Below are 14,044 nucleotides of genomic sequence, written 5' to 3'. Positions count from 1 at the left end.
AAATAGATAGGTGATGTTTGAGGTCGGGACCCTTCTTCAGGCAGAAACTACAACTTGAGGATTAATTGAATGAAAGATGGAAACAGGCTCTACAGCCCACTGAGTCCATGCCAACCTGTTCACACTTGTTTTATGTTTTGTATTCAATCCTGACACTACAGATAATAATAATAATAATAATAATAATACATTTTATTTATGGGCGCCTTTCAAGAGTCTCAAGGACACCTTACAAATATTTAGCAGGTAGAGGAAAAACATGTAAGGGGAATGAAATAAATAGTAGAGACATGACTAGTACACAAAGTAAAGACAGAATTCAATACAAAACACAATATGAGGCAATTAATGCACAGATGAAAAGGGAGGGGGACGTGGGGCTAAGGATAGGCAGAGGGTCTTGAGGCGGGACTGGAAGATGGTGAGGGACACGGAATTGCGGATCAGTTGGGGGAGGGAGTTCCAGAGCCTGGGAGCTGCCCTGGAGAAGGCTCTGTCCCCAAAACTGCGGAGGTTGGACTTGTGGATGGAGAGGAGAGCGGCTGATGTGGATCTGAGGGACCGTGAGGGTTGGTAGGGGGAGAGGAGGTCAGTGAGATATGGGGGGGCCAGATGGTGGAGGGCTTTGTAGGTGAGGATCAGGATTTTGTAGGTGATCCGGTGGGAGATGGGAAGCCAGTGAAGTTGTTTGAGGACTGGAGTGATGTAATGCCAGGATTTGGTGTGGGTGATGAGTCGGGCGGCTGCGTTCTGGACCAGTTGGAGTCGGTTGACTTTCAACGATCAATTAACCTGAAAATTCACACATCATTCCCTCAAAGAAGTTGCACCATTTCTGTACACAGCTGCGGTGAGTCAATGATAGTTAGATGTAAGTTATTTTCCTAAAATCTGCCATAGTTATAGACAATAGACAATAGGTGCAGGAGTAGGCCATTCGGCCCTTTGAGCCAGCACCACCATTCAATGTGATCATGGCTGATCATCCCCATTCCTTCCTTCTCCCCATATCCCCTGACTCCGCTATCTATAAGAGCCCTATCCAGCTCTCCCTTGAAAGTATCCAGAGAACCAGCCTCCACCGCCCTCTGAGGCAGAGAATTCCACAGACTCACAACTCTCAGTGTGAAAAACTGCTTCCTCATCTCCGTTCTAAATGGCTTACCCCTTATTCTTAAACAGTGGCCCCTGGTTCTGGACTTCCCCCAACATCGGGAACATGTTTCCTGCCTCTAGCGTGTCCAAACACTTAATAATCTTATGTTTCAATAAGATCCCCTCTCATCCATCTAAACTCCAGAGTATACAAGCCCAGCCGCTCCATTCTCTCAGCATATGACAGTCCCGCCATCCCGGGAATTAACCTTGTAAACCTACGCTGCACTCCCTCAATAGCAATAATGTCCTTCCTCAAATTAGTGGACCAAAACTGCTCACAATACTCCAGGTGTGGTCTCACTAGGGCCCGATACAATGCAGAAGGATCTCTTTGCTCCTGTACTCAACTACTCTTGTTATGAAAGCCAACATGCCATTCGCTTTCTTCACTGCCTGCTGTACCTGCATGCTTATTTTCATTGACTAGTGAACAAGGACCCCCAGATCCCATTGTACTTCCCCTTTCCCCAACTTGACACCATTTATAAAATAATCTGTCTTCCTATTTTTTCCTACCAAAGTGGATAACCTCACATTTATCCACATTAAACTGCATCTGCCATGCATCTGCCCACTGACCCAACCTGTCCAAGTCACCCTGCATTCTCATAGTTATTTACAACAGTGTGGATACCAAGCTTACTTGCCCAGCGAATAACGAATCATCTCTCTGGCTATCTGTAGAGTTGTTAGTGTATGCAGCCGAACAATAAAGATAACTGCTTTTTTAACAAATTGGATGCTGGAATTGCTTACCATGAGATAAACTAATTTTTTAAATGCTCAATTTAATTCATTATCTGATGGCTCTTGTTCCAACAGCGAAGACATTTGTAGCTTTGCATGACTATGAACCAACAAGTGATCGAGATCTGGGATTTAAGAAGGGTGACCGCCTTATTGCCATATCAGAGTAAGTAAATGCCAATCGCATTTTTTTTAGGAGCATTTGGTACTAAAATCGTACCTCTCATTCTCTTTTATGGCCACTGGTTGAGCAGATTTGGTTACAGAAAAGTCAAGCATACGATAACTTCTTCATACTCAGTTGCAAATGTGCACTTGAACCCTTGTGTGGGCAGGCGGTGCCTTGGTGCTATTGTGGATTTCACAGTGGTCCATTGTACATACAAGCTAGATGCTGCTCTCATTTACCTAGTCAGCAGGGGATTTCTAGTTTTTGTTTATTCACCAACGGGATGTAGACATTCCTGCAATACAAGCACTTACAATACATCCATCAGAAGGCAGATACAAGTCAATCATTCTGTCTAGTCTAGAACGCCACATAAAAGCCAAACCAGATCAGCACGGGAGATTTCCTTCCTTGAAGGACATCACTGAAATAGATGGTACAGTATTGTCATGGTCACTATTACTGATACCACCTTTTAAATTCCAGTTCTATTTAATTACTTTACTTTTAATTCTCCAGTTGCTGTGGTAAGATTTGTACTGGCAGCAGATTGACACAACTGGTAGAGGTGCTGCCTCAAAGTGCCAGAGACACAGGTTCGATCCTGACCTCGGGTGCTGCCTGTGTAGAGTTTGCACATTCACCTTGTGTCACGTGGGTTTCCTCCATGTGCTCCGGTTTCCTCTACATCCCAAAGACGAATGGGCTTGTAGGTTAATTGGCCCCTGTATAATTGGCCCTTATGTGCAGGGAGTGGATGAAAAAGTGGGATAACATAGAACTAGTATGAACAGGTAATTGATGGTTGGCATGGACTCAGTGGGTCAGAGGGCCTGTTCCAATGCTGTATCTCTAAACTCGTGTCTCTGGTCCAGGCCAATGGATTAGCCCACTGGGAGGTAGACCAGTAGCAAAACCCCACACTAACATAACCACCGAGTTGTAGATGATCAAACTTTCGACATTGAATTCTTGTCATTAAAGAGTAGATATTTTTAGAAAATTACTTCTGTTTAACTATTGGTCTTTGCTCGATTTAAACTTATTATTTTATTATGCAGAGTGAGTATCCAGAAAACTTAACGGTTGCAGGGCTGCCAACTCTCACGCATTGAGCGTGAGACTCACGCATTTGACAAAATTCTTACGCTCTCACGCTGGTGACAGAAGTTCTCACGCTCAAAAAAATATATATTTTTAAATATAAATAAATAAACAGTCACGCTCTCCACGCTCACCAATGAGAATAGTTTTCTGTCGGCGGGTTTCCCGTAAAGAATGAGCAATTTAATTGGCTTAAGCCCATCGTACACTATTTAAAATGGCAATGTAGACAAAAATGCTGGAGAAACTCAGCGGGTGAAGCATCATCTATGTCTGAGTTTGACCCTTCTTCAGACTCAAGCATTTCTCCAGCATTTTTGTCTACCGCTCCATGGATGCTGCCTCACCTGCTTTCACATTCCCATGCAAATGGTGTGACCAGTGAGTCATGGCGGTGGTCCCAGCACCCCCCCCCCCCACCCCCCCCAAGGCACCGTTCACACCTCACCTCCGGCGGCTCTGTCCACACCGCATGGAGTTTTAACCCCGGCCCGGAGCCAGGGGATGAATATCGGGCTATAGCTCCGCTCCGATGCCCAACCCCCGGGTCGCTGTCCATCACCTCCCCCGGACCCCAGCTGGACACAGAGCACCTGGGATGGCCCGCATTCACGGGGAGGGGGGGAGAGAGGGAAATGCTCCCTGGACATCGCCAAGTCTCCGCTCACTCCGGGTTTTGTTGCCGCTTCATTGACACATGCTCTCACACACAACCTAACACACACCCTTACACAAACACAAGGTTTAAAGGGATAAGGGTCAAATGTGCATAAATGGGACTAGTTTAGATGGGGCATCTTGATCTGCATGGACATGTTGGGATGAAGGGCCTGTTTCCATTGCTGTAAGACTATGACACACTGTAGAAAGGGTGCAATTGCTCTGGAGAGGATCCAGGGGCGATTTATGAACATATTGGCAGGGTTGGAATTTTTTTTTCGCTTTGAAGAAAGATTTGATAACTGGGATTGTATTCTCTGCAGCAACGGAGGTGAAGAAAATACTTAGTTGAGGTGAATAATATTATGAGAATAGGATCTGTTTTGCTTAACAAATAGTGTAGAAAGTAACTGCAGATGGTGGTTTAAACTGAAGATAGACACTAAAAGCTGGAATAACTCAGCAGGGCAGGCAGCATCTCTGGAAAGAAAGAATAGGTGATGTTTCGGGTCGAGACCTTCAGACTGAAGAGGTTGAAAACCAGCCATAAACCACAATGACTGGAGATGTGTGTTATCCAACTAAGGGCAGAAATCAGAACCATGTATTCATCTTTATTGATGTGACACCATAATAAATATATTACAGAAAAAATAATTTAATGGGGTGGCACGGTGGCGCAGCGTTGGAGTTGCTGCCTTGCAGCACCACAGACCCAGATTTGATCCGGACTATGGGTGCTGTCTGTGCAGTATTTGTACACTCTCCTTATGACCACATGGTTTTCTCTGGATATTCCGGTTTCTCCCACATCCAAAAGAAGTGCTGGTTTGTAGGTTAATTGGCTTCTGTAAATTGTCCCTAGCGTGTAGGATACAACTGGTGTATGGTAGATTGCTGGTCGGTGTGGACTTGGTGGGCCGAAGGACCTGTTTCTATATATATGTTTTACATGTATATCTTAATTTTATTGACCCATATATGTTTGAATATGTGGCATTATTTTCGTCTTGTTTCTATAGTCAAAGGGTATAGTTGATTGATTTATTTGTGCAGAACAGGGGTGGAAGTCTGACTCCTCGTGCCTTGTTTCTATGTTTTTGTTTCTCTATATATATGCATAACAGCATGAATTATAATCTGATTTCCATACATGAATATACTGAGGTCATTCATGTGCTGCACCTGTTGGTCAGAGCCTGGCTCTACCGTGGAATGTAATTGGGAATGTAATTTAGCCTAACCTTATTCATACCTAATCCAATTTGAAGCATAAATATTGCATTCAAGTGTAAGTTAAAAGACTCGCTACAGTATGCACCAGATTGCACAATTTCAAGCTGAAAAATGCAAAAGCTCCTTACCAAAAGGACACCCCCCTCCCACACCCTCTTCCCCCCTCCACCCCCCCTCGGTCGCTACGCTCTCACAATTTCTCACTCTCAACTCTCACCCAATGTTGGCAGCCCTGCGGTTGAAATATTGGAGCTAAATTTCTGCGCTGTGACATGATCCAAGATAGTAATAGGGGAAGGATGGACATCTCAGGCTGAACCGGCACGCCACTTACATGAGGAATGACCTGTCTTGTGTGATGAATTTCACAAACTGCTGTTTGCAGTGCTGCTCATATGTAACTCAGTCAAGTGGAGAAGAAAATAACCTTTCACGGAGAATGTTTCAGAACAGAGATGAAGATTTAATGCCACAAATATAACCTGATTTGATACTTAAAATGTAACAAAATTGTGCTGACTGGCTATATTCACAGAAGCAAAGCAAATTGCAGCAATTGCACCAACAGTAAATGCAGGAACTGTGAAAGCACACAGTGATTGTACAAACATTGCATCTATTAATGGATTATATGAGATTACCCATGTCAGTATTTTCACAGTTTTTCAAAACTGAGCATTTTTATTACATTTTTTTTCTAGAAAAGGGGACTGGTGGAAGGCTAAATCCTTGGTTTCCGGCAATGAGGGTTTTGTTCCCAGTAACTTCATGGCAAAAGGGGACACAGTGGAAGTGGAAAAGTAAGTCATTCAGATTTAGAACTTTATTTCTTCGGTTTAAATGTTATATCATTATTTTGACTCCACGGTTAAAATTTGCTAAGATACTCATTAGAAGTATTTAAAATGCTATAATTAGAAGTACATGATGATGTAATATTTAAATACTTTTATGAAATGTTCATAATTGTTTTGTGAGTTTCCTAGCGGTCTCAATTATGTGGATGTTCTCGTGTTGTTTGCAGTAATGGTCCTTTCACGTATTTCCATTGTATTGACATTGCACTATTCATCCGCTTCCCTCAGTTGCTGTTACTGTTGAGGCAACTATCACTTAAAGCTAATAGAGTCATAGAGTCAAACAGCACGGAAACAGGCCCTTCGACTCAACTTGCCTATGCCGCATCTTGACTAGCCCCACCTGCCCATGTTAGGCCCGTATCCCATTAAACCTTTCCTATCCATGTACCCATTAAATTGTATTTTAAATGTTTTTATAGTACCTGCGCCAACTACCTATTCTGGCAGCTCATTCCACATACCCATCATGATAAGAAAATTATTTCCTTCGGGAGAAACATAACAGACAGTCCAGCTGGGAAGAATTGTACTGTAATAATATTGAGATTGATATTCAGACTATGTGACTCACGTTACTAGCGGGTGGGAAACCTCATAAGGAGGGATGAAGTATTGGAGCTTTATTTGGAAAAGGTAATAAAATAATGAAAGTTTGACAAAATGAATGCAGAAAGACTGGTTCCAATGAGTATCACCCATCTGAAACTGTCAAGAGGAAATGAGGGAAAGGTGAGGAGAAAATACCTCGTAGCAATTGGAGCATGGATTATTTTGTACAAGGGCTAGTTGAGGCAGATGTTGTAGCATCTCTGATGTGAAAAGTGGACAAGTAGCTACAATCATTGATGCAGGCAGAGCTGCTCAGGAGCATCCGTGCCAAACGAAGTGAACAGGCCAGTGGCTCAACACTGGAGGGTGAGAAATACGTACACGTTTAGCACAGAAAGCCTGAAGCATTCCTGGAATTAATATTTGTTTCAGAGTGCAGCTTCCCAAGGCCCAAAGGAAGTGCCTATTTCAGATGAAATTTCACCATTCCATCAAATCAGCTAAAAATGATATAAAACTAAATATATTTATTTCAAAAAACATTTAATTGAAAACCTTCCTAAGAAACAGATATCTACGCTTTCTATGAAAATGTTAATTGGAAGACTTTTAACCCAGTCAGCTAGCAACTTTTGTAGCTTCTTGTTTAAGAACCAGAAATGAGAGCTTTAAGATACAAAAATTACAATGCTACAAGGCTTTATAAAATGCTCAGAAAACAAAAGATGAAGCATACAAATTGGGGGTTCAGTATTGATGTGGATAGAGAACTGGCTGGCAGACAGGAAGCAAAGAGTAGGAGTAACCGGGTCATTTTCAGAATGGCAGGCAGTGACGAGTGGGGTACCACAAGGCTCAGTGTTGGGACCCCAGCAATTTACAATATATATTAATGATTTAGACGAGGGAATTGAATGCAACATCTCCAAGATTGCGGATGACACGATGCTGGGGGGCAGTGTTAGCTGTGAGGAGGATGCTAGGAGGCTGCAAGGTGACTTGGATATGTTGGGTAATTGGGTAAATGCATGGCAGATGCAGTATAATGTGGATAAATGTGAGGTTATCCACTTTGGTGGCAAAAACAGGAAAGTAGACTATTATCTGAATGGTGGCCGATTAGGAAAAGGGGAGATGCAATGAGACCTGGGTGTCATGGTACACCAGTCATTGAAAGTAGGCATGCAGGTGCAGCAGGCAGTGAAGAAAGCGAATGGTATGTTAGCATTCATAGCAAAAGGATTTGAGTATAGGAGCAGGGAGGTTCTACTGCAGTTGTACAGGGCCTTGGTGAGACCACACCATCCTTCCTACATTCATCTTGTCAAGATCCATCCAGATCCTATGTTTCAATCAAGTCTCCTATCACTCTATTAAACCCCAACAGATACAAGCCTAACCTGTCCAACCTTTCTTCATGTGACAACCTGGCCTTTCCATTCTAAGAATCAGTCTGGTAAACCTTCTTTCAATCACTTCCAAATCATTAACATCCTCCTCAAATAAGGAGACTAATGCTGTGCATAGTAATTCAGAAGCACCAGTGTGCAATATAACATATTTTCGACTCCTCTACTTTAGTGTTTCCGCAGCAACCAATAACATGCTCTGTTATTTTTCCTAATTATTTGCTTCACATGTCTCCTGACCTTGCATCTCAGAGCTCTGTGATCTCTGATCATTTAATAATATGTTTCTATATTTTCATTCTCCTATCAAATGGACCATTTCCAATTCCCCAAATTCTACTCCTTTCACAAGATCTTTGCCCACTGGCTTAACCTATATAAGTACTGTATCTTTATAACCTTTCCATGACTTCCTCGCAATTTATCCTCCTACCTTTGTATGCGCTGTTTAATAGCTTTCATCCGTCATTTATATGTTGCTTAAAGAGTAGCCCCAACAATGATTTATTTGGCACACCACTTGTTATATCTTCGCTATAGCGAAGTGTATAGTGCAGTGTATGCCTAGTCTCCCCTCCTGTTTCCCATAGAACATAGGACAGGCCCTTCGACCAACAATGCCTATTGTACATGATGTCAAGATAAATTCATCTCAACTGCCTGCATGTGATCCATAGTCCTCCATTTTATGCATTTTTGTGCCAATCTAAAAACACTTCAATGCCACTATCACCCAGACAAACTTTTATCCACGACAACATGTTACCTCCTACGCCATGAGGTTTTATTTTCTGCAATGACCTTTGACGTGGCAGATTTTCAAATGCCTCCTGACAAATGTCAGGCTGTTTGTGATCTCTGTGAAGACTCCCACTGTCTGCAAAGAGCTGTGGTCTTTTAGCCTTGGGGGTCTTAATGCAAACCTGTGTCAGCCTAAACTTTGCAGATGATTCCTGGTGTGTAACCCGAACCCATCGTCTTCTAAAGTAGAATGTTCACAATGCCTCAATGGGTCAAGGTAAATATCTATTAATGATCTCTTATTTACAACCTTTCAGCTGGTTCTTCAAAGGAATAAGCCGGAAAGATGCGGAGAGGCAATTGTTGTCTCCAGGCAATAAATTGGGAACTTTCCTAATCCGGGAGAGTGAAACTAGCAAAGGTTGGTCATTCATGAACCTGTTTTTGTAGATTAGCTGCTTGAGGCAGCGCTTCCTGCAAATCCCTTAGATCTTGGGGAGATCAATGGCCGTGATGGACTGGTCAGTGTGCTTTGATTATAGATCAAAAGTATCCAAGGCTGGCAAAAAAGTACAATTTTAGGTGCAAGTTTTAACTCTTTCAAACTTCTAAAGCTCTGCTGCATAGCGGTGACCTTTAACTGTCTCTTTTACTGTTTTGTTTAGGTTCCTTTTCACTGTCTGTGAGGGACTATGACTCTAAATATGGTGATATGGTGAAACATTACAAGATTAGACTCCTTGATGATGGCGGTCATTACATCACTCCTAGAGCCACGTTCACTAATTTACAAAAATTGGTTACGTATTATTCAAGTAAGTATTAGTAACATTATTGCAAATATTTTGGGGCAGCACAGTGGCACATCTGGTAGAACCACCGCCTCATGGTTCCAGAGACCCGGGGTCAATCCTTAACTCAGGTGCTGTCTGAGTTTAATTTATTGTCACGTGTAGTGAGGTACAGTGAAAAGCTTTTGTTGTGTGCTAACCAGTCAGTGGAAAGGCAATACATGATTCCAATCAAACCATCCACAGTGTACGGATGCAGGATGAAGGGAATAAAGTGAATAACGTTTAGTGCAAAATAATGCCAATAGAGTTTGCATATTCTCCCTGTGACAGCGACGGTTTCCTTCGGATGCTCCGGTTTCGTCCCACATCCCAAAGTCATGCCGGTTTATAGGTTAATTGGCCTCTTTAAATTGCCCCTAATGTGTAGGGAGTGGATGAGAAAGAGGGATAATATAGAACTAGTGTGAGCAGGTGATTGATGGTTGCTATGGACGTGCGTCGAAGGACCTGTTTCCATGCTGTATCTTTCAATTCAATTTCATGTGAAGCCACCTACTTTATGCTTGATTTTAATCATGTTAGATAGTCTGAAATGTTTGCTCGTTTATATTATGTCTTCAGAAAGTTCCGATGGTCTGTGCCAGCGTCTAACCAAGCCATGCCCGATGCTGGCTCCTCGAAAACCCTGGTGGCCAGACGAGTGGGAAATCCCAAGAGAAGCCGTGAGGATGACAAATAAACTCGGAGCTGGGCAGTTTGGCGAAGTTTGGATGGGTGAGTACTGAAATTAGCAAGATTTATTAGTGACAAAACGTAAATTCGTGCAGCAGCTACTAGCAAGGAACTATGGTGTTTTCAGATTCAGTGGGAAGGAGTCCTTCCGAGCTGCTCCCACTCCTCCGATGTAACACTGCCGATCTCCCAGCAGGCATCTTGCTGAAAGTGAGTTGTGGCAATGTGATGGGAAAGATTGATAAAAGTGTTGGGACATTGAAACCGCCTTGCTGCACACCAGTCTGTCTGAGATTGGAACGTGGCAGATCCATTGGTTAAGGTGATAGCTTGCATGCTTGCATGCCGAAGATAGACACATAAAGCAAGAGTAACCCTTGGGTCGTGACCCGAAATGTCACCCATTCCTTCTCTCCAGAGATGCTGCTTGTCCCGCTGAGTTACTCCAGCTTTTTCTATCTACCTTTGGTTTAACCCAGCATCTGCAGGTCCTTCCTGCACATGCTTGCATGCTGTTGAGCAGGAATGACCATAGATAACAAACATCTTCTGCAGATGTGAGAACCTGGGACAGTCGTGGTGCACATAAACTCCCACAAACTGCAGTACTGATACCTAGAACGGCTTGGGTCTATTTACTTTATTTAGGTTAACTGCTTATGATTTAAAAATACCATGTTACTTCCAATTTGCTCGAGAATTTTGCTCATCGTCGGAGCTCAGTTTAACGTCAATGTGAAGCCACCTACTTTATGCTTGATGTGTAAATGCACCGTTGGTCTTCCTGTTGAGATGATTGCCGTTGGTAATGTTGTTATTCTGCATGGCTGTTCTAGTGAGATGGTGCTGCTGATTTTGTTTCATTCGGTGAAAAATTGACAGAGCTTTTGTCATGTAATGTATTAGATATTATAGTAATAGTTTTGTGCTTATTACAAATTACGTTAACTGCTTCAGAGAGCAATAACTAAAATATGCAGGAAAATAAAAGAGCCAAGCAGAAGATTATATATATTTTAATAACAACTTTTGGTCTGTTTAGAACTTTAGATAGTGGGTAGCGGAGGATGTCCTGATTTCTACAATATTCAAAAACAAACGAGTTAAATGATTCAAGTTGATAACGTGTAACTTGATATTATCTACTACATTTAGCATAAGAGATAAAAACTAAAATGTCATAAGCAATTATCAGGTCATGGGTTACTATTTTACTATTGGATTTTCTGCTCATTAAACATATTTTTCCAGGGGAAAATGGGTTTCAAACAGAAATGTTACACAATAAATGTAAATATTTGTCTCTAATATTCTAATTTTCTTAATTGAAAGTTGTAGGAATTCCCCAATTTTGCATCTCCCACTGTGTCTGCTGACGTTTTTTCAGGTTTTCTGTGGATTAACAGGGAGAGGAATTATCAGCAACAATTCAACTGTTGGAGATGCCAAACCAACCTTTCATGGGTGTCAGCGTTTGAACATCTTCAGTAGAGAGAGGTTCAAAGGAAAGATATCAGGAGTTAGAGCTTCAGCTGGTATCTAAAAGTAATTTCATGCTGTAGAATTGAGGCTGTACTGTGGAGATTAGTAACTCTGCACAACCAGAAATTGACTTGCATATTTCTGGTCTGTGTAGTTCTTTTTATCTCTAAACATTGATCTCTATTTCTGAGCATGCTCATTCTTTGCATTCAGTATCTTTCCCGTGTAGCCATGATTTGACTGAGTGTTTGATCACAAGGATTTTAACCAAGACTGCTGCAAAGCAAATAATCCGGCACAAAAGCCCTGACAAAGCAATAGGCCAAATCGATCTAGCTTTGGCATGTTTCCTGGACTCACTGCATGTGGCTTCCACCTGGGCTGGTTGCAGATGGCAGATGGAGTGTTGTTCCGCTGCTGAGAGTCGGGGTCTAAGACACCAAGAAATAATTAAAATAAATAAAAAATAGGTACCAATGTCTTCCTAATTTCCAGGTTAGGAATCCCAATTCTAAGCTTCATTTCAATCCGACACAGGTCTGTGAATCCCAAGCAGTGGGCCGTCGGTAGAGTTGCTGCTTTAGACCCAGTCTAGAGTTGCTGCTTTAGACCCAGTCTAGAGACCTGAGTTTGATCCTGACTACGGGTGCTGACTGTACGGTGTTTGTACATTTTCTTTGTGACCTGCATGGGTTTTCTCTGGGAGCTCTGGTTTCCAGGTTAATTGGCTTGGTAAAATTGTAAATTGTCCCATGTGTGCAGGATTGTGCTAATGGGTGGGGTGATTGTTTGTTGGCACGGAATCGGTGTGTTGAAGGGCCCGTTTCCACACTATCTCTAAACAAATCTAAACTAAACAGAAACGATGAACTGCAGATGCTGGTTTAGAGTAGCAGACACAAAGTGCTTGGGTAACTCAACGGGCCAGGCAGCATCTCAGGAGAACATAGTTAGGCGACCTTTCTGGTTGGGTCCCACTGAGCTACTCCATCACTCTGTGAATCCCAATCTGTTCAGCCTCTGTCATTGAACTCTGTGTCGAGTTGTGTGAGGAAGCAGAGCAACGGATGAACTGGCACACAGATCTGGCTCTGAATTGTCCTGAACCGATGGGAATCCATCTCAGTCCATGACTTACTTCCCAGGGAGCCATTGAATGCCACTCATTCCCTTCAAAACCACGAGGCACATCCAGCCCAGTTGTGCCCAATGTAACTGAGTTTTTAAGCCTTTACTTTGGCCCCTGTTATAGCTACAGTGGATAATCAGAGGAGAACATTGCCAAATCTAGCTGCTCCAACAAATGAGTGTGTGCAATACTAGAGGGGGAAACCATACACACAGACAATGGCTATAATAAGAAATGTTAAGCCGATGTGGTTGTGGGTGAAGGTGGATTAAGATGCATCTCATACTTTCTTTTAAGCTCCTCAGACCACTTGTTCTGAACATTACCGCTACTCAAGAGGAACATCATAGGCAGCAAGTAAACAACCGAAAGGGGAAAGAGCACTAAAATACTTCATATATAGTTATTGCTTTGACCATTTTTAAGATCAATCTCCTTCCATATTCATTTTGTGTCAAATTGATTGATATTATTTCCTGTGTTTAGCAGTGGTAAATATTTTTTAAGCATGTACCTGGAAATTTATGAGCTCAGAAACCACAGCTCTGTTACAAATGCATGATGACTGATGAATCAAATGCCAGATATTCATCTTGTCTGTGTGGTGGTTGATTCGAATATTTCCATGATATAAATGAAGGGAAGTGTAGTACTGCCTGGCACTATTGATGGACAGGATGCAATGCAGAGTTTGTTGCAAACAGCATTGAGAATCAGAATGAAATGTTTACCAGGCAGTGACTGCTAAATTTGCAAATCTATGGTTGAAGTGATATCAAATAGCACATTGACTCCAGAGATTATTTTCTTGCTGTAAACATTTGCCATGAACATTTCAGCTTTATCATTACTTCTGTGAATCAAACCTTGTTATGTATGTGGGGAAACCAAGATTGAACAATAAGTAGGGTGTGATTGTGTCCTGTTCTTAATATATTGGGCAGAGGATCATCATCTGAACACATTTGTATCACGTGGTATAGCAATGATTTGGATGAGAGAATTGAAGGCTTTGTGGCCGTTTGCAGATGATACGAAGATAGGTGGAGGGGCTGGTAGTACAGGGACCCTGCAGAAGGACTTGGACAGGTTGGATCTCCAGATCCAGATTCAGGGACAGTTTCTTCCCAGCTGTTTTCAGGCAACTGAATCATCCTACCACAACCAGAAAGAAGTGCTGAACTACTATCTACCTCAATGGTGACCATCCCAGACTATCCTTGATCGGACTTTGCTGTGTTTACCTTGCACTAAATGTTATTCCCTTATCATGT

General features: G+C 42.3%; 1 protein-coding gene across 3 annotated transcripts in view; it reads left to right on the top strand.

Annotated features, from left to right (window-relative positions):
* The window catches only part of LOC116973366 (proto-oncogene tyrosine-protein kinase LCK-like), a 58,189-nt gene that overhangs the window by 25,458 nt on the left and 18,687 nt on the right, over window positions 1–14,044 (top strand). For 2 of the 3 annotated variants that reach the window (XM_033021359.1, XM_033021358.1), the window contains exons 4-8: window positions 1,981–2,071; window positions 5,776–5,874; window positions 8,951–9,054; window positions 9,299–9,448; window positions 10,049–10,201. In XM_033021359.1, the coding sequence (XP_032877250.1) occupies window positions 1,981–2,071; window positions 5,776–5,874; window positions 8,951–9,054; window positions 9,299–9,448; window positions 10,049–10,201 (597 nt within the window). The remainder of the gene's footprint in view (window positions 1–1,980; window positions 2,072–5,775; window positions 5,875–8,950; window positions 9,055–9,298; window positions 9,449–10,048; window positions 10,202–14,044) is intronic. The other variant, XM_033021360.1, reaches the window with a different exon arrangement.

Source organism: Amblyraja radiata, chromosome 5, assembly GCF_010909765.2.
Source record: "Amblyraja radiata isolate CabotCenter1 chromosome 5, sAmbRad1.1.pri, whole genome shotgun sequence".
NCBI lineage: Eukaryota > Metazoa > Chordata > Chondrichthyes > Rajiformes > Rajidae > Amblyraja > Amblyraja radiata.
The sequence above is the reverse complement of the archived record's forward strand: the minus strand, read 5'-3'. Positions and strand labels throughout refer to the sequence as shown.